This window comes from Staurois parvus, unplaced genomic scaffold (assembly GCF_062004578.1).
Source record: "Staurois parvus isolate SC_StPar_1 unplaced genomic scaffold, SC_StPar_1.0 ptg000257l, whole genome shotgun sequence".
NCBI lineage: Eukaryota > Metazoa > Chordata > Amphibia > Anura > Ranidae > Staurois > Staurois parvus.
In genome coordinates this window covers 1,553,952-1,581,587 of record NW_028318053.1, presented here as the reverse complement: position 1 = coordinate 1,581,587, position 27,636 = coordinate 1,553,952, and the positions used below count along the sequence as shown (strand labels likewise).

General features: G+C 41.9%; 1 protein-coding gene across 1 annotated transcript in view; it reads right to left on the bottom strand.

The window, feature by feature from the left end:
- SLC9A3 (solute carrier family 9 member A3) overlaps nt 1–27,636 on the bottom strand; it is a 442,722-nt gene that overhangs the window by 70,648 nt on the left and 344,438 nt on the right. The window contains 2 exon segments of the mRNA XM_089681031.1: nt 2,164–2,293; nt 25,240–25,310. Coding sequence (XP_089537157.1) covers nt 2,164–2,293; nt 25,240–25,310 — 201 coding nt within the window.

The following is a 27,636-nucleotide window of genomic DNA, read 5'->3' as shown; positions in this document are numbered from 1 at the left end:
ATAATGTCCATGCACCTAGGCTTGTCCGGGGGTTTCTTCGTGATCACCCGTGGTGGAGAGATCGGGTGGGCATCCGGAGGTTGCCCGTAGGGGGGGGGCAATGTCAGGGATCTCCTCGATCCCCGCCGCGATGGGCTCGGCGCAGGCGCACTGCTCCACCCAGCGCACGGGCACTAGGTCCGGGCCGGCCGCGGCGTTCGAGTTCGCGCATGCGCAGTAGAAGCCGCGGCCGCCCGCTGGGCACCAATGGCAGCGCAGGGCGGGATATTTAAAGGTCCCTGAGCTGTCATTTCGTTGCCTTCTGGTCTTACCTGCTTCCTGTGTTCCTGTACCTGTGCCTAGTAAGTTATTGACCCGGATTGCCTTTGACCTTGCTGATTTCTCCTGCCCAGACCCTTGCTTGCCTGACCTCTCTCCCTGGATGCCCCTTATTAGATCTGACCTCCTGCTGCTGACCTGGCGTGTGACCCGACGATTCTCTGCCTGCTCCCTTGTACCTTACCGTCCTCTACAATACCGACTCGGCCTGTCTGACTACGCACTTGCTCAGCCATCCATCCATCCATCCCATCGGGGTCACCCGACCTCCTCACATCTGGCTCTCCCTGGTTGGAGCCCCTGGCGAACACCACTACCACTGACAGGTGTGCTCAGCAGAGGCGACCTGGTCTCGGGGTACTACAAGTCCATCCCCACCATCAGGGGCCCTGGTGAACAAGTACCCTGGGGCTTAGACTCCGCGCTCTGGGCACGCCTGACCAGTGGAGTGCTAGTGGTGCCGCTCGGCGGTCCCTCACAACAGCAGTGCCAAATGAAACAATAAGTTCCTTTTTCAGCCTAGCGGGATGCCTCCTACTGTTGCCTTTGGCCTTTGACATCCAGAGGGAGTTGTCCTTGCCTATAAACATGTATGCCAGTTGTTACCCTTCACGATTTCAAGTCTGCCTTTTATCGACTGCCTTAAAGGAGACCCTGCACTAATTCACTACCAGCAAAAGGAAAAGTGTTAAGTCCTTCCCTTTTTCCTCATTATCTTTTTGTTACTGATTTGAGGAATTATCATCTATACCTTAGATTATCTTCACATCAATTTGGCACCAACTAGCGAGCATAACACTTCATATTTTTATTAAAGGGACATTGGTTGAATATAAATGAAAGCTCTTTCCATTTTTAAATGTACTCCTTGCCATAAGGTTCTGAGGAACAGCAGTGAGATTACCTGTTTGATAGTATTTCTTGCTCACTGGGGATTCAACAGTCTCCTCAGATTGGAGGCATTGGATTATTTCTGTAAGCAGGCCCACTTACAGTTACAGGTATTTCACTGTGAATGCTGTTACTTTTACTTAAAATTGACAAGAGTAATTATCTTTGCTTCATATACCCATATTATGCTGTTCTTTTTGACCAAGTTACATCCAATGCCAATATAAACTTCATATCGGTTCATACTACCCAGGAGCAGACTGACCATTTGGGAACTGGGTCAGTATGGGGCCCCATGAGATGCCCCTGGTACCTTTTCATAGGCTTTTTTGGGTGTGGTTTGATTGTGGCCAAGGGCACAGGGGCCCCATGATCCCCTATTGCCCGGGGCCCCATAAGTTGTCAGTCCGCCCCTGATACTACCTTGTGTGTGAGTCAATTTTACATTGGTGACTTATTTGGGTCACAAGAGTGTGGTGGTGTCAGCAGAGTTTAGGCTTTCGGAGAGAGGTCCAGACTGAAAGGGAACCCCAAAAAATTGCTAAGCAACCCTGAAGGGCATAGTGCTACACTGGTAAACTACGATGTGAGCATATACATGTGTACAGGCACGGATGTATTCACCTGAACACACCTACATCGGCGACTGTATGCAACAACTGTGACTTCTAAGCATAAAAGCACACCTGTTTTTTTTACTGTGTAGGGCAGTATGTATTCAGGTCCATGAGCCCTAAAAATCTTTGTGCTCTCTTTTTCTATATAGCTCTTGATCCTCAAAGAAAAGATCATGTGATATATCATATGTTGACAGTCTTCCTCTAAAATGACACTTTCTGGCAAATTGAAGCAAGTTCGCTGTATATACTGGTAATAATACAGCGGTGCAAACACTTTTTAATAATACAGCGGCGCAAACACTTTTTATACTTTTGTGTAATATGTTCCACATACCTCTGCGACATAAGTTATAGCATCCTTCATATTTAGCTCATGGAAAACACTGAGAATTCGATCTTGTGTTTTTTGGGCTGATTTTCTCATGAAAAGTTTGCTGAGATATTTTGCATCAAATTTTGCGAACCTAAGCAAAAATAGATCAAGGTTAAATATATTTGATCAAATGACACCATTTTCACAAAATGTAAAAATAATGATCCAAAAACTCAGTGAATACCTTGTAGCATAACAAACCTATAAAGAAATATTTACAAAGTATGAGAAACACGAAAACCACACAAACCCAAAAGTAAATATTTTGACAAAAAAAAACCAGAATACTGATTTTACCATGCATGTATGCTAGTGTATGGACATTTAGTAAAAGCTGTCTACTTGGTTTTGAAAGTTACAGGGCCAGTTCACAACGGAAATCACACAGGAATGTAATTCTGTAAGGTGCAATTTTAGTCCATTAATTTTGAATGAGCTGAAATCACACTGAAACGTGCATAGAACGCAGATTGCACCCCATTCTGGTGTGAACCAGCCCACATAGTCCAGTTGAAAACAGACATAAGTCTACTTAGTTCAGTCAACAGAAAAAAATTAAACAGAGAAAACCTCCATATACATAATCATCCACCGACAGTTGATCCAGAGGAAGGCAACTCCCCCACAATAAAACACGGTTCAATTTTTTCCAGCTTGGGGAAAAAAATTACTTCCTGATCGCCAAAGAGGCGATCACATCTTCTGAATCAACAATATCTAGTGTTATTACCTATAAGGTCTCATGCGCACAGGGCGATTGGTCTCTTCTGAACACATTTTGTTCCTTCCTGGCAAGAAAAAGCTGCATAAAAAATGCGCCTAAAGCTGCGTGTTGCACACATGTTTATGCACATTTAGGCACGTCCAAGCATTTGAGCGTTAATAGATTCCATTGGCCAGAATATTAATGTATGAATGCACGCTCAAGCACGCAACCCTCCCACCCCCACATCTGCTGAACACAGCAGAATGAGAATCCTAGTAACCGGGGCCCGGTCATCACTATGTGATCACATAATCACAATGACAACAAAGCTTGTATGAAGCAAAATCTTTGCTTCTGTTCCTGGAGAGCTGTGATTGGTCCACAGCTCTCACATGACACACAGGGCCAATCACAGCACCCTGCACCATGTGACAAACTTCAGCCAATCATAGATCACTTTTATGTTGAACTGTCACAACCTTAACTCATTAGTGACAGTTCAAAGCAAGCTTGATGTTCATTGCTCATGCAATGCAAAGTTTAAAAAAATAAAAAAATTAAAAATCCCTGATTACCCCCCCCCCCCAGAGTAGTACAATAATAGTAGTATGGTAACATTGCATTACTCTGATGAAAGTATTTTTTTTTAAATTGTAAAAAAGAGAAAAATAATTTAAAAAAAAAACATTTTTAAAAAACTGATTGAAATATTTTTTTTTTAACTACTTGCCACCTGCCAACAATGTGCGGGCAAGTGGCAGTTCTGGGCAAAGCGACATAATCTTACGTTGCTTTCTATTTCCGGGAGTGCGTGCGCAGGCATTCGCCCATTGCTGCCTCCTATGATGTCCAGGGAGAGAAGAACAAACACGGCACCGAGTAAAAGCACTACATTTTACACACACACGTTAGATTACCACATTTAACTCTTATATGTAGAATTCATCACTGTATCACTGCCACTAGCGACATCAGATAACGTCAGGGTCATTTAGCACCCCTCCCAGCCAGGGTCAACTAGCATTAGCTTGCTGGTTGCTGATAGTATAAGTTGCTAATCACTGCCATTACTAGTATAGGGTTTGTACGAATCAATATAATGATCACAAACAGAACTATACTAGTACCTCCTTTGTATAGTGTCCTCAAAAATGTAGTGTTAGCAGGATCAGCCCTGTTCACTGCAATACATGGCTGCCCACCCAAATTCAGCTCTTGTCAGACAATTCGCATGGAAACATATCACAGTTTCTGAATTTAAAACTTTTTTTGTTCTTACCCTCAACATTAGCATTACCAGAAAGAATGAATTGCGGTCATATTGGTCCACAGACCCGATTCATCATATGGCCATGTTCTCTGCTGTTACTTATATGCCCAACATGGACCAGTAACATACTGGTACTTCACTGCATTTGAGTGGTTATACCGGGATGATGCCTGCAGATACAGGCATCATCCTGGTATCATTTTTTTCAGCTGGTGGTCAGCTTTTATGTAAAAACAATCCTAGCCACTAATTAACTGCTGAATTGCTTTTACAAGCAGTGGGAAGAGACTCCCCCACCCCTTTCACCTCCTTTCAAGGTTTTCTTGGACTCTCCCATTCCACCGGGGAACCCAAAAATGCAGCCGGCAGTTCCACTGACTGACAATAGAGCTGATTGGAGACTGGAATGCCTCCAATCATCTCTATGGTCTAAGAGATCAGAAGCTGCAGGCATTTCAACATTTCCATTTCGCCAGATATAAACAGCACCTTTTAAAATTGGGAAAGCATCTGATCACACCGATCTTGGTGTGATCAGATGCTTTAAGAGCAGAGGAGAGATCTAGAGTCTAAAAGACCCCATATTTCTCAGAAAAGAATACCTGTCACTGCTTATTGCCTATATGATATTTTCATTCCCTGTGATAACAATAAAAGTGACTGAAGAAAAAAAAATTCACCCCACCCCTATGTTCGTGCGCAAAGGCAAATGCAAGTGGTGGTTCCATGGCAGTATGTAAACAGAGATTGCACCATCCATGTGAGGTATCACTGCAAAAGTCAGATTGAGGGCAGTCATTCTAGCACTAGACCTCATGTGTAAATATAAAGTGGTGACCTGTAAAGGCTTTTAAAGAGTCACCTATGGATATTACAAATTTACAGCATTTGAAACCGTTGCACAGGTGTGCGCAATTTTAAAGCATGTCATGTTTGGTATCCATTTACATGGTGTAACATCATCTTTTATATTTTACCAAACAATTTGACAATATATTGTGTTTTTGTCTATTAAAATTCTAGAAAATACAAGGTATTTGCTAACAAGCATGGTGAGTATTTTGCACATTTCATTTGTTGACACAAGTTTTGGGAAAAAGGAAAAAAGAAAACAAAAATGTATTTTTTATTTTATTTTATTCTTTTTCAAAACCCTGTGACAAAAATGATAACTGATAGGGTTCAATATTGAGTTGACCCACCCTTCTGCAACTATAAAAGCTTTAACTCTTCTGGGAAGGCTGTCCACAAGGTTTATGACTGTGTCTATAGGCATGTTTGACCATTCTTCCATAAGCACATTTGTGAGGTCAAGCAGTGATATCAGATGAGGCCTGCCTCACAGTCTCCACTCTAATTCCTTCCAAAGGTGTTCTATCTGGCTGAGGTCAGGACTCTGTGCAGGCCAGTCAAGTTCCTACACCACAAACTCGCTCATCCATGTCTTTATGGACTTTGCTTTGTGAATTGGTGTGCAGTCATGTTGAAACAGGAAGGGGCCATCCCCAAACTGTTCCCACAGAGTTGAGAGCATAAAATTGTACAAAATGTCTTGGTATGCTGATGCCTTAAGAGTTCCCTTCACTGGAACTAAGGGGCCAAACCCAACCCTTGAAAAACAAGCCCACACCATAATCCCCCTTCCACCAAACATTACACTTGGCACAATGCAGTCAGGCAAAATACTGTTCTCTGTCTGGCAATCCGATGGAACGTGTCTGGGTTTTGCAGTTGCCAGGAGAAGTGTGATTTGTCACTCCAGAGAACATGTCTACAATGCTCTAGAGTCCACTGGCAGCGTGCTTTACACCACTGCATCTGATGCTTTGTACTGAACTTAGCGATGTAAGGCTTGGATACAGCTGCTCAGCCATTGAAACCCATTCCATGAAGCTCTCTATGCACTGTTATTGTGCTAATCTGAAGGCCATGTGAAGTTTGGAGGTCTTTTGCTATTGACTCTGCAGACAGTTGGCGACTTCTGCGCACTTTGCGCTTCAGCATGCGCTGACCTCACTCTGTCATTTTACGTGGCCTACCACTTCATGGTTGCTGTTGTTCCCAGTTGCTTCCACTTTGTTATAATACCACTAACAGTTGACTGTGGAGTATTTAGTAGCAAGGAAATTTCACAGATGGACTTATTGCACAGGTGGCAACCTATCACGGTACCACACTTTAAATTCACTGAGCTCCTGAGAGCGACCCATTCTTTCAGAAGTGTTTGTAGAAGCAGTCTGCAGGCATAGGTGCTTTATTTTATATATCTGTGGCCTTGGAGGTGATTAAAACACCTGAATCCAGGCCCGGACTGACCATAGGGCCCACTGGGCATTTTCCCGGTGGGCTGGGGCGGCCGGGCAGCACATAGAGGAACTGGACTGTGCATTTCTCAGTTCCTCTATGTGCTGCCCGGCCGCCCTTCCTATCCATCTCCTGCATGCCGTGAGCTCTTGTATGCTTCCCCCGTGGCCACCCCCTTCCCTCATCTCCTGCAGCGCTGCCGCCAGGTTCCTCCCTCCCTGCAGCTGCTGCGGGGGATCAGTCTGCATTTACTTATATAAAACATCAAACAGCGCAAATAAAATATAATATATATTAAATGAAAGAAATAAACCAATAAAAACTTATATTGCATAAAAGTTCAAAATAAAGACAAAATTCTAAATTAAATAGAATAGTCCCACTCCAAATTATTTCACACAAAGCAATAAATATACACTTCCTGGGATGGTATAGGGCCAAGCACCACCTTCCATGTGAAAGATGTTCCTTATTGCTGCCACACTAGTCCCCAGTGTCACCAGATCAGTGTAGCCAGCAACAATGTTCCTGAGTACCGCCACACCAGTACAGTGTTGCCTCTGTCTGCCACTTGTAATGACCCTGGTCTGTTGACCCCATTTATGTCTGTTGCCTGGACCGATCTTCTCTTTGTTGTGTCTGCTGACCATGTCTCTCCCTGTGGCCTGAACTGACCCATCTGCACTTCTGACTAACTATGTTCCTGTAAGACAACAGAACCAGCCATTCCCTGTGGACAACTGCACTACTGGAACCACAGGAACTCTTATGTTCTTCCTTTCTTCAACCTCCTGTATTTCCTGGGCTTGCTTGGCTTATGGGCACTGAGAATGGTATAGGTGATATATGTCACTAAGCTATATTCTCTGACCACTCATATAGAAGCAACCATTACAGTTTTTTTTATACAATTGGTTGATTTGTGTGATACACAAGATACAATGTCTCGTGTATAATCAGCCTAGACAGTGAAAAAGTCTCACACATGTGGTATCGCCATACTCAGAAAGAGTAGCAGAATGTGTTCTGTGATGTAATTCTAAGTATGCCCATGCTGTGTGTAAGAAATATCTTATTGACAAATTGACAATGTGTAAAAAAAAAAAATAATAATTTTCTTTCTGCATTCTCCAAAAACTTGTGGCAAGGAAACAAATCTTCAAAAGACTAATCATGCCTCTTAAAACATACCTTGGGGAGTTTGCTTTCTGAAATGTGGTAATTTTGTGAATGTTTGCACTGTCTTGGTGAAATATGATAGGCAATCAGGAAATTAGATTTTGTAATTTATCTCCCTACAATGCCTGAAGGTGCTCCTTGGATTTTGGGCCCCTCCATGTGGCTACACTTTGAAAAATTCTCACACATGTGGTATCACCATACACAAGAAGGAGTAGCAGAATGTGTAACCTTTTGTAGTATTTTCATTTTCTTTCCTGAATTTTCCAAAAACCTTTGGCAAAAAATTACATTTTCAAAACTATTCCTTTCAGAAAATACCTTTTAGAGTTTTTGCTTTCCAAAATGGGGTCATTTTATGGGTGTCGCCACTGTCCTGGTGCTCCAGGGCCTCCTAAAATGTGATAGGTAGTCAGGAAATTAAATGTGTAATTTATGCTCCTTGAAAGCCCAAAAGTGTTCTTTGGATTTGAGGCCTCTATGCGTCTAGGCTGTAAAAAAAAGTCTCACACATACTCCATACTCAGGAGACATAGCAGAATATGTTTTGGGGTGTAATTATACATATGCCTATGCTGTGTGTGAGAAATAAATTGTTAAAATGACAACTTTGTAAAAAAAAAGAAAACAAAAAAAAAACCACACACTTTAATTTCTTAATTTTTCCAAAAAAATTGTAACAAAAAAAAATTACAACTTCAAACTCCCCGTGACTCTTACTAAATGTACCTTGGACTGTCTATTTTCCAAATAGGGGTCGTTTTGGGGGTGCTTTACTGTCTCAGCATTTTAGGGTTTCATGAAATGGGATAAGCAGTCAGTACATCAGGACTGATCAACTTTCAAATATATATACCATATATACCATAGTTTGTAAAGTCTATACCTTTCACACAGACTAAATAATAAATTCCGATTTGTGTTATTTTTTACCAAAAAAATTTAGCAGATTACATTTTGGCCTAAATTTATGAAGAAAGGTTATTTATTTGCAAAATTTTATAACAGAAACAAAGAAACAGTTTTTAAACAAATGTTCGGTATCTTTCGGCTTATATCGCAAACAATAAAAAAACAAACCAATGGTGATGAACCACTTGCCCTCCGGAAGATGTACCCACCTTAATGACCAGGCCATTTTTTGCTATTTGTCACTGCGCTATTTGAACTGGTAATTTTACGGTCATGCAATGCTGTACCCAAACCAAATTTATGTCCTTTTTAGAGTGTGAGTGGAGCGCACGCTGGCGTTCGGCGCTCTCAGGGGCCATCTTGCTTGAGGGTGATTCTTATGCTGTCATCTGTTGCTGACTGTGAGATCCTACAAAACCCTGGTGATGTGATGTTTTGGCTCCATTTAAAACAATAATTGCTGATTATATCTTTTGACAATGTGAGTGCTTTGATATTTAGAAATTTATCCTGTCTGAGTTTTGCAGTATTACACTATATATTTTTTTTTTCTCTACATTAATCATATCCTTTTTGGCAAGTGATTTCTGTTGATCCTGGAGGTTGGAGGCTGGTTTATATCATGGTTTGGAGGGCTAAGGCTTATATCCTACCTGGAGTAGGGGAAGTCCACGTTAAACCTAGTGATTGGAGGCTGTATTGATTGGGTCTAGAATCCCCAAAAAAACCTAAAAAGGCGTTTTTTTCACCAATATCTGGTGAGTGCGGTATGTTATCTGAGCACTAACACGGTGTTAACACGGGTCAAAGGCTCTTTGGAGAAGGACTTTTCAATTATATTTCATTCACCTTATTCTACAAACTATGGTATAGATAATGGCATTTACACAGCTTTTACTTTCTGACTGCTCATCACATTTCTTGAGATGCTAAAATACCAGGATAGTACAAACACCCTCAAATGACCACTTTTTGGGAAGTAGACACCCTAAGCTATCTGCTGAGAGGCATATTGAGTCCATGTAAGATTTATTTTTTTTTCCACAAGTTTCTGCAAAATGACAAAAACATTTTTTTTTTTTACACAAAGTTGTCATTTAAATGATTTATTTCATGCAAAAGCCATGGGTATATGTGGAATTACACCCCAAAATACATTCTGCTACTTCTACCGAGTATGGGGATACCACATGTGTGAGACTTTTTGGGAGCCTAGCAACATACAGGAGCCTGAAATCAAATGACCACTTTGAAAGCCTGAAGGTGCATAACTTCCTCATTTCACTTCCTCAATACCTATCACAGTTTTGAAGGCCCTGACATGCCAGGATAGCACCAAACCCCCCAATTTACCCCTTTCTGGAAAGTAGACACCCCAAGGAATTTAAAAAGAGGCATGGTGAGCAGGGGCGGACTGACAACTCATGGGCAATAGGGGATCATGGGGCCCCTGTGTCCTTGCCCAAACTCAAAAAAGCCTATGAAAAAGGTACCAGGGGCATCTCATGGGGCCCCCTACTGACCCCAGGCCCTCGGACAGTGCCCGATTCCAAATGGTGAGTCCACCCCTGATGGTGAGTATTTTGCAGATCAAATTTTTTCTCACAAGGTTTTGAAATATAAAAAAGAATAGAAAAAATATGTTTTGTTTTCTTTCTTCATTTTCCAAAAACTTGTGGCAACAAATGAAATCTGCAAAATACTTACCGTGCTTTTTATCAAATTCTTTGGGGCGTCTACTTTCCAAAAAGGGGTCATTTGGGGGGGTTAGGTGCTATCCTGGCATTTCAAGGCCTCCGAAACTGTGTTAGGTAGTCTGGAAGTGTAATGAGGAAATAAAGTCCTTTAAAAGCCTGAAGGTGCTTATTGGATTTTGGGGTCCTGTACTTGGCTAGACTGCCAAAACATGTGGTACGCCCATACTCAGGAGAAGTAGCAGAATGTATTTTGAGGGGTAATTCCACATATACCCATGGCATGTATGAGCAGTAAATCATTTAAGAGACAATTTTGTGTAAAAAAAAAAAAAACATTTGTCATTTTCCAAAAACTTGTGGTAAAAAAATAAATTCTTCTATTGATTCAACATGCCTCTCAGTAATTAGTTTGGGGTGTCTACTTTCCAAAAAGGGGTCGTTTTGGGGGGCAGGGTTGGTTTATGCCCAGCATTGGAAGTTTATGCCACACATCACTCACTCTTCTAACCACCTGAAGATCAAGACTTTTCTGACACTTTTTGCTCACATGAAAACAATCTGTATTTTTTGCTAGGAAATTAATTTAAACCCCCAAACATTATATATTTTTTTGACGCAGACACCCTAGTGAATAAAATGGTGGGTACTACAATTTTTTATGGCACGTAGTACTCGCGCAGCAATTTTTCAAAAGCAATTTTTAAAAAAAAAATACACTTTTTTTTACTTTTAATGTACAAAAACACAATATATTGGCCAATTATTTGGTAAGATATAAAAAATGATGGTATGCCGAGTAAATAGATACCAAACATGACATGCTTTAAAACTGCGCATGCCCCGTGCAATGGCGACAAACTGCATACATTTTAATATCCATAGGCAATGCTTTAAAAGCCTTTAAAAGCTACTATTTTAGATTTACAGAGGAGGTCTAGTGTTAGAATTACTGCCCTTGATCTGACGTTCATGGCGATACCTCACATGTATGCTGCAACCGCTGTTTACATACCGACACAGGGTCAACGCTTGTGCACACAGGTGTGCACGCATGGGAGGGGCGATTTTTTTTTTTTTTAAGTTATTTTGATTTTTTAAATTATTTTTACACTGTACCTTTCTTTTTTTTTATCACTTTTAATGCTATCACAGGGAATGCAAATATCCCCTATAACTTCAATGGGCATTGTCATATATTCTTTTTATTTATTTATTTCAGGTACTTATATAGCGCCGTCAATTTATGCAGCACTTTACATATATATTGTACATTCACATCAGTCCTTAACCCTCAAGGGGTGTACAATCTAAAGTCCCTAACTCACATTCATATACAAGGGCCAACTTAGACAGGATCCACTTAACCTACCAGCAGGTTTTTAGAGTGTGGGAGGAAACTGGCGTACCCGGAGGAAACCCACACAGGCACAGGGAGAACATGCAAACTCCAGGCAGGAGGTGCCGTGGCTGGGATTCGAACCAATGACCCTATATTCTTTTTTGAGAAATCTGGGGTCTATCAGGCTTTAGATATCTCCTCTGCCCTTACATTATCTAATCAAACCAAAATCAGTGTGATCAGATGCTTTCCCAATTTACAAATGGTGCGGTTTATATCCTGCGAAACTGAAGTGATGAAATGCTCGTAGCTTCCAAATTCTTAGACTATAGAGATGATGGCACCACTCTGGTCTCCAATCAGCTCTATGGTCAGCTGGCAGAAACACCGGCTGCATTCTCAGGTTCCCCCGATGGCACGGGACTGCCCGAGAAGGCCGTGGAAGGCAGTGGGGGAGGGGGGGGGCATCAAATCCAGCTGCTTGTAAAAGCAATCCTGCAACTAATTAGCCATTAGGATTGCTTTTACATGAAAGCCGATCGCCGGCTGAAAAAAACGATACCAGGATAATGCCTGCAGCTGTAGGCATCATCCTGGTATAACCATTCAAAGTCCAGTTATGTACCAGTACGTCGCTGGTTCTTGTTGGATGTATATGCTATGTTCTTTTTTTTTTTTTTGCAGCCTGTGGACTGAATGAAAAAAAGAGAAGAAATCTCTGCCAGAAAAAGTGTGTGGTATGCCCACCATTGGAATATACCGCCCTGCATCCACCCACTTCTAATGGTGGGCACACATTACGTCACACTTTGCCACAAGTGCCAGTTCCAAGATTGTACAAATGTCTAAATAGTGGCACGCTTGAATAAAAATTGTCCACGTATAAGTGGTACCCCATATGGAAAAAGGATGACACCAAGTCTCAAACTGTCTTGACACTGCTCCCCATGTAGTCTGGGCATCCGGGGGGCTCCACGTGACTATTCTATTCCCTCGTAAATTCGAAATTTAAAGTCTAGCCTGTTGTCCTCTCACAGGTCTTCTGCATCTTGACCCCATATCTGGCACGCTTGCTGGGGAGAAATTGCTTGAATGCAAGGCGGCCAGAAAAATTTATGAGGGACTCATCAACGCAGATCTTTTGCTGGGGAGTATAGACATCTGCAAATTTTTGGTTAAGGTGATTTGCGAGGGGCTGAATTTTGTGCAGACGGTCAAATTCAGGGTCACCCTGAGGATGACAGAGTGTTTTGTCATTGAAATGCATAAAACACATTATACTCTCATATCTATGCCTGGCTATGACAGCAGAGAACACGGGCATATGATGAATCGGGTCTGCGGACCAATACAACTGCAATTCATTTCTTTTAGTAATGCCCATGTTGAGGGTTAGGCCCAAAAAAAATGTAAATTCGGAAACTGTAATGAGTTTCCATGCGACTGGTCTGACAAGGTTTGAATTTGGTTTGGTGGCGATAAATTGTTGTGCATATAAATTGCTTTGATCCACAATCAATGCATACAGATATTCAGTGAAAAACAGCTCAAAAAATCAAGGAGGTATGTGAATGACCACGATGTACTAGAACGCTGGTACTTGCCAGTTCACCAAAAGGTAGCGTGGCACTAGCACTGGCACTCTGCTGCATATGAGAGTCATCAAAATTTACCAGCAAGTGCTAACAGAGATTAGGCCAGATACTGCGAACACTGCGGTTTTGTGTGCAATGTATCAAGTGACAGTGGCCTACTAACACTGCACTTGCTGGGGGAGAAAGGGGGGTAAGCGTAGAGGCTAAACGCAGGTGCTGGCAGGTGTCGGGGCTGATCCCGCTAACGCTGCGTTTTTGGGGACGCTATACTGTGAACGCTGGTATAGTGCTGATCTGATCAAAGATATTGATCTGTTCAGACACTATACTAGCAATGGAGGTTTATTGTGCATGAGTGTGCACTCAATCAATGGCAATCAATGGGTAATGTGATGACTGGTGTACTGACAGGCAATCTGACGCTATTTGGGAGGGGCGTGAAAACCAGGGGAGCACAAAGCATGTATGTGTATATATATACACACATACATGTGATTTTGTGCACCCGTGCTGCCCTGTAGCAGTATTTCTGCTATAGGGCGGTCAGGAAGCGGTTACAGAAGCGTTTGTGTTACGTTGATTTAACTGACAAATGCGCGGTCATGCAACAATGCACCCAAATTAAATTTACGTCCCTTTTTTCCCACGAATTGAGCTTTCTTTTGGTGGTATTTGATCGCCTGTGTGTTTTTTATTTTTTGCGCTATAAAAAAAAGGCTGACAATTTTGAGAAAAAAAAACAATATTTTGGACTTTTTGCTATAAAACATGTCCAGTAAAAAAATTTAAAAATCAAATTTTGTCATAAATTCCAGCCAAAATGTATTCTGCGACATGGCTTTGCTAAGAAAAAATCCCAATACGTGTAAATTAATTGGTTTACGTGAAAGTTATAGCGTTTACAAATGGCGGGAAAGATACTGGGATTTTTTTTTTATACTAATAATGGCAGCGATCAGCGACTTATGGCGGTGATCAGCAATTTATGACAGTGATCAGCGACGACTTATGGCAGGACTGCAGAGAACATTTTGACACTGGGGGGGAACTGACTTGGGGTCACTGACATCCCCAGTGATACCATTACAGTGATCAGTGCAAAAAAAACACTGACACTGTACTAATGGCACTGGGGAGGCGGGACTGCGGAGGACATTTTGATACTGGGGGGGAACTGACTTGGGGTCACTGACATCCCCAGTGATACCAATACAGTGATCAGTGCAAAAAAACCACTGACACTGTACTAATGGCACTGGGGAGGAAAGGGTTAACTTTGTTTAGGCAATTAAATGGTTAACTGTGTGAGGGGAGTGTTTTACTAGTAGGCGGGGGGGGGGGGTGTACTTCACAGGAACATGCTGATCCAGAGAGCTAAACTCCGCTCTCAGGAACAGCATGTTAGTACCTGACAGGAGCAGAGCTGCATTGTAAACAATGCAGCTGTGCTCTGTGTCACTGTTTGCCGGCAATCGTCGGGACCCGGCGGGTAAAGACCGGCCGGGACCTGGTGATTGACACCCGCGGCCGCGATCGGCGGCACTGGTAGGGCGGTCGCACGCCTCGTGCGTTCCCCCTACCTGTTTTGCAAAATGACATTTTGAAACATGATTTTGTGCAGCGGTGCCGCCCTGCAGCCATTTTTCTACAGTGGCTGGTCGGCAAGTGGTTAACTAAATTATACACCAAACTTTTTTGAGGTTTTTATCTGATTAATCAAAACAATAATCGGCCAACTAATCAATTATGAAATCAATTGTTAGTTGCAGCCCTACATTGTATTTCCTCGGGGAGAACTATTTGACCCATGGAGATGCATCCATTCTACAGAAAGAGACTATGCTTTCTTTTCCAAAGTTCATAAATCATACTCTAGAATAGACTATTTTTTAGCTGACAAATTCTTACTGCAAAAGGTTACTGATGCTCGCATACACAATACTACATGATCAGACCATGCTCCCATCACTCCAGACATTAAGCTTGGGCAATTGTACTTTAAGACCAACTTCTGAGAAGATTTCACACTAAACTCAGATGACTCAAAGGATGGTTTTAATGTATGGTGTGCCCATAAAGCCTACATAAGAAGAATATTACTTCAATTAGCTTCTCGTGAAAAAAGAATAACAGATTTGAGGAAGAGCATAAGAAAAGCCCTCAGGAAACTTTGCTGAAACAACTCAATAATAATAGACAGGATATGGGAGAAACCTTAAAGTGTTACTAAACCCACAACAGTAAAAAGAAGTCTGTGTATGCAGTAAAGCATGCTTGTCATACTCACGGTGGAACCTAAGGCGTTAATCCTCTGCATTGTGCAAAAAGGCAGTTTGATCCTGACTTCTCTGATCCTCCCCTTCTTCCAGTGCCCCCTCTTATCTCCTGATAAGACATATCACGTGGAGTCACTCTGCACATGCTAAGTTTGGTGTGTATTGCTTGAGTTTTTTTTTTTGTATCCTTGGGAGAGTGCATGTGATCAGCATAGGGCCAATCAGCACTGTCCAGACAGAGGTCAGGGGTTCTGCATCCTCCTAGTGCAGAATGAAAACTGCTCCTACAAGCTTTAACCAATGCTCGGCTGGACACTGATAGAAGTAACAAAACTGCTCTAACTGGTGATTAGAAAAGGTATTTAGCAGTTTATATTTACTAAAACAATTGCACTTCCATGTTCTGTGTACCGTGGGAGACCAGATATAGTGAATGCAGGGTTCTGGGTTTAGTAACGCTTTAATAAAATGAACATGATCATTACATTAAAAAAATTAAAACTCAATTTTTATTCTCAGGGTAACAGAGCAGGCAAATTATTAGCATCACAACTTCGTCAACATAGAGTTAAGTACATTATTACTAAAATGTCAAAGCACAAATCCAGCAAAATAGCCAGCAACCCTCAAGAAATAGCTGATATTTTTGGGGATTATTATGAATCCCTGTATAATTTAAAAACAGATTACACAACCTTTCAACCTAATTCTCAAATCATATCTGACTTTCTTGAAAAGATAAACCTACCCAAAAAAAGATAATACTTTGAATCAATTAAATAGCCCAATATCTCCCAAAGAAATTTTAAAAGTTATCAAGTCCTTGCCTAATCATTTATCTCCCAGTGAAGATGGATTATCAGGAGAATATTACAGAAATAACGCTGAAATAGTAATCCCACATCTAACTAAAATATACAACTTTGCACCAACAACTAGTACTTTTCCAAAAGAAATGCTCCAAGCCATAATTAATACCCTGCCAAGACCGAGAAAATACATTACTCAAGCCCAAAACTTTAGGCCCATTTCCCTTTTAAATTCAGACCTCAACATTTTTGCAAAAATATTAGCAATGCGTCTTTTGGAAATAACACCTATTTGATAGCTCCTGATTAAGTAGGAACTAGTAGGAGACAGGCTCCTGATACTACTAGAAGAATAGTAACTTGATCCAATGTGTGGAAATGAATAGAATGCCTTCTTTGCTCCTTGCTTTGGATGCCGAGAAAGCGTTCGATAAGATACATTGGGAATATACACTGCTCAAAAAAATTTAAGTAACACTTTTTAATCAGAGTATAGCATCAAGTCAATTAAACTCCTGGGATATTGATCTGGTCAGTTAAGTAGCAGAGGGGCTTGTTAATCAGTTTCAGCTGCTTTGGTGTTAATGAAATTAAACTAGATGGGCAACAATGAGATGACCCCCAAAACAGGAATGGTTTTACAGGTAGAGGCCACTGACATTTCTTTCCCTACTCATCTTTTCTGACTAGTTCATTAGTTTTTCATTTGGCTAGGGTCAGTGTCACTACTGGTTGCATGAGGCGATACCTGGACCCTACAGAGGTTTCACAGGCAGTCCAACTCCTCCAGGATGGCACATCAATACGTACCATTGTCAGAAGGTTTGCTGTGTCTCCCAGCACAGTCTCAAGAGCATGAAGGAGATTTCAGTAGACAGGCAGTTATTCTAGGAGAGCTGGACAGGTCCGTAGAAGGTTCTTAACCCATCAGCAGGACCAGTATCTGCTCCTTTGTGCAAGGAGGATCACGATGAGCCCTACAAAATGACCTCCAGCAGGCCACTGGTGTGAATGTCTTTGACCAAACAATCAGAAACAAACTTCAAGAGGGTGACCTGAGGTCCCGACGCCCTCTAATGGGCCCTGTACTCACTGCTCGGCACCATAGAGTTCGATTGGCATTGGCCACTGAACACCAGAACTGGCAGACGCACCACTAGTGCCCTGTGCTTTTGACAGATAAGGGCAGGTTCACCCTGAGCACATGTGACAGACATGACAGGGTCTGGAGAAGCCATGGAGAATGTTATGCTGCCTGTAACATTGTCCAGTATGACCATTTTGGTGGTGGGTCAGTGATGGTCTGGGGAGGCATATCCATGGAGGGACACACAGACTTCTACAGGCTAAACAATGGAATCCTGACTGCCAAGTTAGTTATAGGGATGAAATCCTTGGACCCATTGTTAGACCCTACGCTGGTGCAGTGGGCCCTGGGTTTCTCCTGGTGCACGACACATTCCTAGCCTCATGTGGCAAGAGTATGCAGGCAGTTCCTGGAGGATGAAGGAGTTGATACCACCGAATGACCCCTACGCTCGCCTGACCTAAATCCAAAAGAACACCTTTGGGATATCATGTTTCGGTCCATCTGAAGCTGCCAGGTTGCACTTCGGACTGTCCAGGAGCTCAGTGATGCCCTGGTCCAGATCTGAAAGAAAATACTCCAGGACACCATCCACCTTCTCATCAGGAGCATGTCCCGACATTGTCAGGCATGCATATAAACCTGGGGACCATACAAACTACTGAGTACCATTTTGAGTTGCTGAAATGAAATTTCAACAAAATGGACTAGCCTGCTGCATTATTTTTTCACTTTGATTTTTGGGATGTCATTGAATTCAGTTCTCTGTAGGTTGATAATTTTTATTTGCATCAAACGATGGGGCATCCTTATGTTCCTAACACATTACCCAGTCCATATCAGTATAGATATCCAGCATGATTTATTTCCCCATTGAGATCTGATGTGTTTTCAAAGTGTTCCTTTAATTTTTTTGAGCAGTGTATTTACCAAACCCTAACACATTTTTTAATTTAAACTAGCCCCACCCTCCCCCCAACCCATTTTCCCCATCCAGATCCTCCTTACTAATCTATATCTTCTATCAAAATTATCTATCTATATCTGACACTACTCTCTCTCAGATTCTCCATTAAGGCTCTCTCCTGACTTCTACTTCCCCCTCAACAAGTTCTGTGTATCTTTCAGAGGTTTTAAATTTTAACCAACTACACCACATTTTCCTAAATGTTTCCATTTTATTCTCCTCTATGTGATATAGCTCTTCCATCTTATAGATATTTTCAACTCTATTTATCCATTCGTTAATTCTTGGTGTTTCAGGAACCTGCCAAAACTTGGGAATCAGACCCTTAGCTGCACTAATTAAGTGATAAAGTACCCTATTTTTGTATAATTCCACTGAGGGCTCAAAATTATAAAATAAACACCTCCACAGGTCTCTCTGTACAGTCATCCCACATATTTCCTGAATATCCTGAATTGTTTCCCTCCAGTAATCCTGTATTTTCAGGCAATCCCATCATATATGTGCCATTGTATCCCTTTCTCCAACATCCTCTCCAGCACAAAGGTGAATATCTACTTGTTGTTTGTGAGCTACGTTTGGTGTAATATACCATCTAGCTAAGCATTTATAATTAATTTCTACTGTACTCATATTTGTCACCTTGTCTGTTAATTTAAAAAAATTATTCCTTTGTTGTGTATTTAATTCTGTTCCAAGTTCCTTTTCCCATTTTTCCAAGAAGGATCAGTTCCTTCCATAGCTATAAGGATCTTATAAATCCTAGAGGTGACTCGTTTTAGGGCTATTTTTTCATTTAATAATTTTTTAAATGGATACATGTCCTCCGACGTCCTCAATGGTTGTGGGAGCCTTGAAACAAAATGGTTTAATTGACAATACCGCCACTCATCAAATGTGATAAATAAATCTTTTTTCTACTTTAAATTTGAAAAGTGTGCATTTTCCCTTCATTCAATATATCCTTCAATAGTGCATTCTTTTCCTTTATCCATTTCCCAGAAATATTATCCTTCCCCAGGAAATACTCCGATCCCACCAAGGGAGTCAATATTGAATTATATTTCCATCCTTTTTGATTATACATTCTATCTCGTATACTCAAAACTTTCCTTGCCAGTGGACTAATGTTGACATCCAATGTGCGTAACTTGTGTGGTATCCATACAATCTTCTCTAACTGTGCCTTACTTGAAATCCCATCCATATTTACCATTCCCTTCCCTTGTGAATTAAATGTCCAGTCTACTATTTGTGATAAAATCACTGCTAGATAGTAATTACTCACATTAGGCAAACCCAAACCACCATTCCCTTTTACTCTACTCGGGGCCTTTTAACTGATTCTCGGTTTCCTATTTGCCCATATAAAAAATTGAGAATCATCTTCTTTATTATTTAAAAAAAAAGATCCTGGAATCCAGAGGTCCGTCGCCTGTCATCACAATCCGCTGTCATCCTGGCGGCAGAAGATTGATTAAGAGCACCAGGGGTCCTGCTGTCTCTTTTTATCATCAGAGGAGGTGAGCTGAGTGGCTCCGGCCCCTCTCTGGAGCATCACTGCCTACTGCGGCCTGGTGCGGCCTCGGTCTTTTCTGGTGCCGGAGACAGCCTGGGCTCCACCGCTCCGCTCCCGGCCCGCCTGGTGTACTGGTGGTCGGGTGAGGCTCTAGTGGACTGCCTGGTCCCCCGGTTGACCTATTGGGACGAAGCCTGGGAGCTCCATCTGGGGTGATACAGCCCCCACAAGATCCAAGGCCTACTTCTGGTTGCGACCACCAGGGCCTACTATGGCCACAGATGCACCTGGGGGTGGGAGTCCTGGTGACCCACAACCCTCCCACAGGACTCTGGCACTGGGGTCAGGATAGTGGCGGCTCCTGTGTCCTTTCCTTCACTGCGGCAGAGGCTGATTCTTTTCTAGAGTCCACAATTGAGCTAATAGGGCTCCCTAAACACCCTCTGGAGGGATCTGAAGTCAACACCCAGAGGATTCCATACAATACTGACCCTTGTGCCCTATCTGACCCTAAGATAGGGGTTGGTGCCTGCATCTAGATCTCTGGCCTTTAATGAGAGTGCCTACCACAGATTATATGCACCCCCCGCTCCACATGTTGATAATAATTTTTACAATATATAGATTATGTGGAGACGCCTGATCGCACCTATGTACCTATAACCCTACACTGCACTGGGCTCTATAGGTCCCCCGAGGTTATTATCATCCTTGGCTACACAAAAGTCAGTTGATCACCCCCAGGAGACTTCCTATATGCCGTCCACCAAGAAGAAAAGTAAGGGTAATGCTCAAAAATCCCTTACAACATATTTAATGAAAACGCACGAGTTTTGCAACATGTTTCAAGATAATACAGACCGAGCATCCCCATCCAGTCTCACGCAGGATACCGCAGCACACCCATCAGCTCAGGATAGTAAGTATGCACAGCAACTTACAAAGGGGGACTTGGAATCTTGTTTGGAGGCTATGTGCACCACGTTAGCTGCTAAATTCCAGTCAGAACTCCACAAGAGCACAAACATCCTCTTTCAGGAAATCGCTGCGCTGGGCTCCAGAACTAACCATTTAGAAACAAAACATGATGAGCTCAGCTTAGCTTATGGCAAGCTCTCCAGAGATCACGATCATCTACAAAAACGGCCTTTACGCAGTTGCAGGCACAGGTTGAGGATCTTGACAATCGCAACTGCGGGAATAATCTCCGAGTTCGGGGAGACTGTGACTGACCTTTCACAAGCCACAACCAAAGTATTCCAGTCTCTCCTTCCGGACCACGATGTTAGGTCCTTTGTTTGGGACCGCATCCATAGAGCTCTGCGTCCAAAACCTCCTAATGATAAACCGCCTCGGGACATTGCTCTATGTATGAAATATTTCCTGACCAAAGAAGACATACTCAGAGCTGCTCGTAATACCCCAACGATCACTTTTGAAGGTTCAACTTTGCAAATATTTCTGGATATATCTCTGGCTACGTTGGAGAAATGCAGAAAAATGAAGGAAAGCACATCTGCCCTTTTCTCAGCTCGTATCCGCTACAAATGGGGCTTTCACTTTAAACTGATAGTTCCCCACAATGGTAGCACATACATAGCCACACCTCTTCCCAAAGGCCGAGAAATCCTGGCTAAATTAGGCCTGGCAGACGCTCCCTTACCTCAACATCCGCCTTCCACTCCCCGGGTATCTCCCATTTGGCATGCTCCATCTCCACGAAGGGAAAGGAGGAGAGTCAGACAAGATCTAGGATGAAAGGGTTTTGCTCACTTGTATATTAGACACTGTAAAATGGGGGTACAGCGCTAAAAACGCAGTAAATAAACTATATCTCCAATAAATAGTTCATAAATAAATGATAGTTCATAAAGTGACTCTTGTGCTGTTATTATTTCTGGAACCGGTGTCCGTGCAGTGATATTGTAAGTAATGCGCACCGAACGCGCATATAAAATGTGCCTTTACATCAATATTCCAGATGTAATCAAATTGGGTCAGGAACTAGGTGGCCTTCCCTCTAAGGGATGATAGGTCATCAGACAGGATCCTGGGGCTTTATGAATGATCCACGTCCTCCAGAGTTCCCCTTAAGGGGTTAAACTGGTATTGCTCCCTGGGTGGCAGATTCCTTCTCTGGATACAGGGGTCCGTCCTGAGGCAGTATATCTGAGGATTGAAGACTCCCCCCAGGGGGTTAAAACAAAGGTACGCCCATAGTGTAGTAGGGTTTGATAAATTTAACGAGGCAAGTAATAAAATAGGATAAAATGATGCATCAAATGGTGGTTGTCATCTGCATGTATCCAGCATTGGGAAAATGTTCACAAAATCTTGAACAAGTAGTATTTAACCCCTATAGGCTATCTAAGATGTTTCCATCTTGTGATCCTTGCTAGAGATGTGAATGCCAAACAGAAACCCTTTACATTTTTACAACTCCAAAAAATATGACAGAGTTTCTGGAATTCTGTATCAACACTTATCGCTTCACTTATGGGTATCATAACCCCTCTTACTCTAGCAATGGCCCTATTTAATCCTAAATTTAGAATCATATCCTTTACAATTTAGAACTATTGTTATACAAGCACTTGCTGCTGCTGCTGCTGCTAGGCAATAGCTAGTTTGTGGAGGTCTAACATTATTCCTAATCTTTCCAAGGTTATAGATAGATTGAATATGCAAGATAATTCTGAAATAATGTTCAGGTTGATATAGCAAATATGGATTTCTCACCCCAAAGCCTCAAAACAAATTAGAGAGGTTTGCAAAATGTGTGATATTTCTTTATTTTCGTCCTATTTCAGATGGTAAATCTACTACCTCTAGTATATTTCCTTTAGTAAGTGTGACACCTTTTGTTCTTGTTTTACTATTCTTAATAATAGACCTATATGTTACAGTGTGTGCCCATATGGGGTTAGGGGTAGTTATAGTATTTGATCTTTGTTAGATCTTCCTTGGCAACTGTGTTTACAATTGCTTTTGGATGGTTTGATACTTGTTTGTTATAAAAAAAAAAAAACTTAATGAAATTGTTGCACCCTCTTAGTGCTGCAGGCCAGGCCTTGCCAGGTCCTCTGGTGTTTTCCCTTGCTCTGAGGATTTCGGAGGAGGGCCTTGGAGGCAGTGAGTGGATCTGAGGAGTAGCTGGCTGCACTCTTTAGAGGGACCTCAGCCAATCCCCAACAGAAGACTTGACAATGGGCTGGGACTCCCTTAAAAGTGTAAGAGCCTGGTTAGTACCCGGAGCATGGTGGTGGGAGAGGAGTGTGGAGCAGGAAGATGTGAGGCTGGAGGAGGAAGGCTGCCAGGAGTCCTGGTGAGATGAAGCTTGCCTGCGAGACTGGAGCTGGAAAGAAGGAAAACTTGGGACTCACTGGCCCCCTGAGCGAGGACCACCTGTATGGCAGGGAAGGAGAAGCCCAGCTGATAGGACTGGTAGAAGCAGCCATTGCTCAAGCAGTACAGGAGTGGATCTGAGTGGGAAACCAGACTAGCCCCCTGCTAGGGACAGTGCACCTTATTTAAAGGAACGGGAGCCAGAGCCCTGCTCAGGAAGGAAGTCTCCAGATTGCTGGGTGAAGAGGTGTTCATCTAGGGTCTGGGGTAGTACAACTGGAGCTGCTGGCTAGAACTTCACTAGAGACTGATTTGCTGAAGAAGAGAAGCTTGTGAATAGTTCAGGAAGTTGTCCTCAGATATCGGTTCCCTTGGGCATCCTATACCCCCCTTACTCTAAGTTCTAATCCTCTCAATAGATACTAAAACCAAAGCTCAAGGACTGGTTTCTGTCATCGGATAAAAATTTGTTTGGAAAATGCTCATTGTCTGGCTGTGCAGGACTATAGGGGGACTCAAATTTATCAGCAATCCCTAAGGGAGTAGTGCTACATGTGGGGGCTCATCTGGAATTCACCTATAGCAACCTACTGCCATCACCCCTAGCAACAAACGAGTCTGAAGAAGAAAGTATAATGGTTAAAAAAAAAATTGGAGAAAGAAGTACTAAATCATATTTAAAGTGATACTAAACCCAGGACCCTGCATTTAGTATATCTAGTCTCCCACAGTACACAGAACATTAGAATGCAATTATTTTAGTAAATATAAACTGCTAAATGTCATTTCTCATCAGCAGTCTTGTGTCTAGCAGAGCACTGGTTAAAGCTTGTAGGAGGAGTTTTCATTCTCCCCTGACTTTCCTATGAGGCTGCGGGACCCCTGACCCTTTGTCCAGAAAGAGTTGATTGGCCCTGTACTGATCACATGCACTCTCCCAAGAAAAAAAAAAAACTATCTAGCAATACACACCAAACTGAGCATGTGCAGCTTGCCCCCAAGGCTCTGTTCTATCAGGAGATGGATTGGGGACAGTAGAAGAAGAGGAGGATCAGAGAAGATAGGATCAAACATCCTTTTTACACAATTTGGAAGATTAACTCCTTAGATTCCACAGTGAGTATAACAAGCATGCTTTACTGCACATACAGAGTGATTTTACTGTTGTGGGTCTAGTAAATACTTTAAATGTTACAACTACTACTAGTGACTAAAAACCAGCAACATTAGAAACAATAGCAGACTGAACTGACAACAGATAAGCTGTTTTGATATTAACCCCATTTGATATTATTTCCCAATCACATAACACATATAGTATTTGCGGCAGCAGGAAAAGTGGACTTTAACACCCAGCCGCCGCACATACGCAACCACATAGCCCGAGGTTGTGTCTTGAGAGCACGCTCACTACTTCTGATCAGAAGCCAGTGGAAGAGACTCCCTGTGATGGGACCGCTGTGAAAGCCAATCACAGGACACAGGACACAGCAAGTTGCTCTGCCTCACAGCATGAAAACCCACTTAAGGGACCACAATGAGGTGGCGTGAATGGATAACTTATAAGTAAACCCGAACAATAAATGTACAGTATCTTATTTGCATCTTTTTATGTTAAATACACTATTTTCATTTTTTGTTACATCTGTTCAATAACTGCAATAAATAAATACATAAAAACTCTTAACTATTGAGCTTGCAAGTTTCTATGCACTCTAGAGATTTATTTCAAGAAGTCTTTTCAACCTTGTCCAGTTACCCACTGCAAACTACAAACACCTCCCCCATTATAAGAAGTTTAGGAATAAAGCGTTCTTCTATAATCCTTGCGCTATCTATCTTAGGGTGACAATGCTGCTCCTCTATAGATATAGAAATATAGTAAATAGGCTTATGAGGATAGGAAGTGTTTTACCGAGAAGATCACCAATGTAAACAAGGTAAGAAACTAATACAGCCACTACATCTAATAAACTGACAAACTGCAATGTTACATGTGTGTTCTAAAATTGACTTTTTTTTTTCTACTTACTTTTCCCTCATATAGTTGTGCCCAATTTGTCCAGAGACATCTTCAATTGCAGAGCAAATGTGATCAAATGCCTTTAGAAATACAAGCAAATATGCATTTACAAAATGTATCATGTCTGCTTTTAAAAATGTTCATATATTTATAAATTATTGGTTACATTTGGTTGGTTAAAGTAGAAGTATGGGGTTAGGTAAAAAAAAACATCCATACTCACATGTCACTCACGTGTCACATGTCCCATGTCAGGTCTTTGACTGAGTGATCACATGATCGCTGATTGCTCAGCTCTTGGTCTACTCAGAGCAGAGAGTGGTGGCTGGAGTGCTGAGCTGGGGAGAGGGCAGGAGTGACTGGCTCTAGCTGAAGCCAGCTGTTAAGCAGCCGGATGGATCCTGCAAATATTGTCAGGATTTTTCCACACCCTGGAGCTGCTCAGCCTCATCAGCTGATAGTGAGCAATAGCTCTGGGTCAGAGGAGAACAAAAGTAAGGTCATGCCTGTGACCCCCAAGAGAAGTATGGCCAAAAAAGCTTTCCACATTTCATTTATGAATGATATAGAGTTTGGGATAAAAGTACCATTTCTGTGTTTTCAGATTAAACCAAGATCCGTAGTGGAATAACATCCTTACAAGATTATAATACTGTGCAAACAGCATCAATAGATTAAAAAAGTCCACATAAAAAGTAATTTTATGCCACAGTTGCTAACTGTATGGCTTCAATAAAGTGTCTGTGCAATTATTTCCATGCAAGTGCTTTTGTGCAATCTTCAAAGACACAATCATGGCATATTAGTGGTTTAAGGTTACTTTTTATGTGGACACTTCATTTATTTATGTTGTTTGCACAGTATTATAATTTTGTTTAGCATTACACATAGCGCTGTAAAAATGTTTTGGTGTTAGGTTTAAGTATGCAATTAGAACTTTGATTACAGCTGCTTTAGTGTGTTTATGGTCTTTTTTGCCTTTATCCCAATGCTGGTGCAATAATATTTTGATCCTTAAAAGATGTCTACAACTTAAAAGCAAAACTTCTTGCACAATTTTAATTGGAAGAGCAAGGGGTAAAAACATGCAAGCATCATACAATCAAGGAGGACTACAACTGGGGGAGTCAGTGGTCAAGAAGGATTTGGGTTTTCTGGTAGATCACACACCTAATAATAGTATGCATAATAATAGAATGCAATGCCAAGCTGTAGCTTCTAAGGCAGGCAAAATACTTCATTGTATTAAAAACAGTGATAGACTCCAGAAAGAAAGACATCATTTTGCCCCTGTAAAGACCTTGTCTCTAATATGCAGTTCAGTTTTGGACACCAGTTCACAGAAAAGGATAATGGGGAACTGGAGAAAGTTCAGTCAAGGGCAACTAGACTGATAAGAGCCATGGAGATCCTTGGAGATCCTTGGCTATGGAGTGTAGGTTGGCTGAACTATATTTATTCTCTCTTAACCTCCTCAGCGCTATGATTCTTTCTGATTTTTTGTGCTGTAGTTTTTTATTGTAGGCTGTAATTTTTAGGAATAACTCACTGAAATCTGTACGAACAAGAGTCTAGTAAACATTCCGGATATGATAAAACTTGAAACACGAAATCATAAATTATAATTTAATAAATAGTCATAAAAAATAATAATATAATAATAATAAATTTAATTCAATAATATAATCAAACCAAAAACACTGAAATTTGAAATACAGAGGCAAATTCACACATCGTTGAGCAAAGTTGCAATATCGTTTTCAGTGTCTGATGACGAATTTCCCCCACGAATCATTATCACTCAATTCTGCAAGTGGTTCTGATTTACTATCGCTGTTCTAAAACCACTTTTGACGTAAAGGGACGCTTTTTGGACGCCATGGACTTTTCTAAGTTTCCAGGCAGAAAGAACAGTCAAAATGCAGGCAGGACACAGGACAAAGCAGTAGGGACAAAATATATGTGAAATGCATTGAAACAGCAATGACAGCAAAAATGACATTTTTTAAAAATTTCAAATTTCCCGCTGGTTCCGGCACCCGTACGTCCCGACGTCACAGGGACCGGAACATGAAAGCCGGATGCCGGCGTCGGCCGGAGGAGATGGCCGGGGACGCTGCAGGGGACACATCGCGGGAGCGAAGGACAAGGTAAGTGCTGCAGGGACCACCTGAGCAACGCCGCATGGTAAGCCCGAGTGTAGCTAGGGGTTACCGCTCTTGGTATTGAAATTTTACCCCGAGCTACACTCGGGAAAACCGCTAGGGAGGTTAAGAATGGATGATTAACAGGGGACATGACCACCATATATATATTCAGGGTCCATCTAGTGAACTTGGTGCAGAGCTATTCACTTAAAAATCATTAGAAAGAACAAGGACCTTTTCGGTCTGGAGGAAAAGAGAT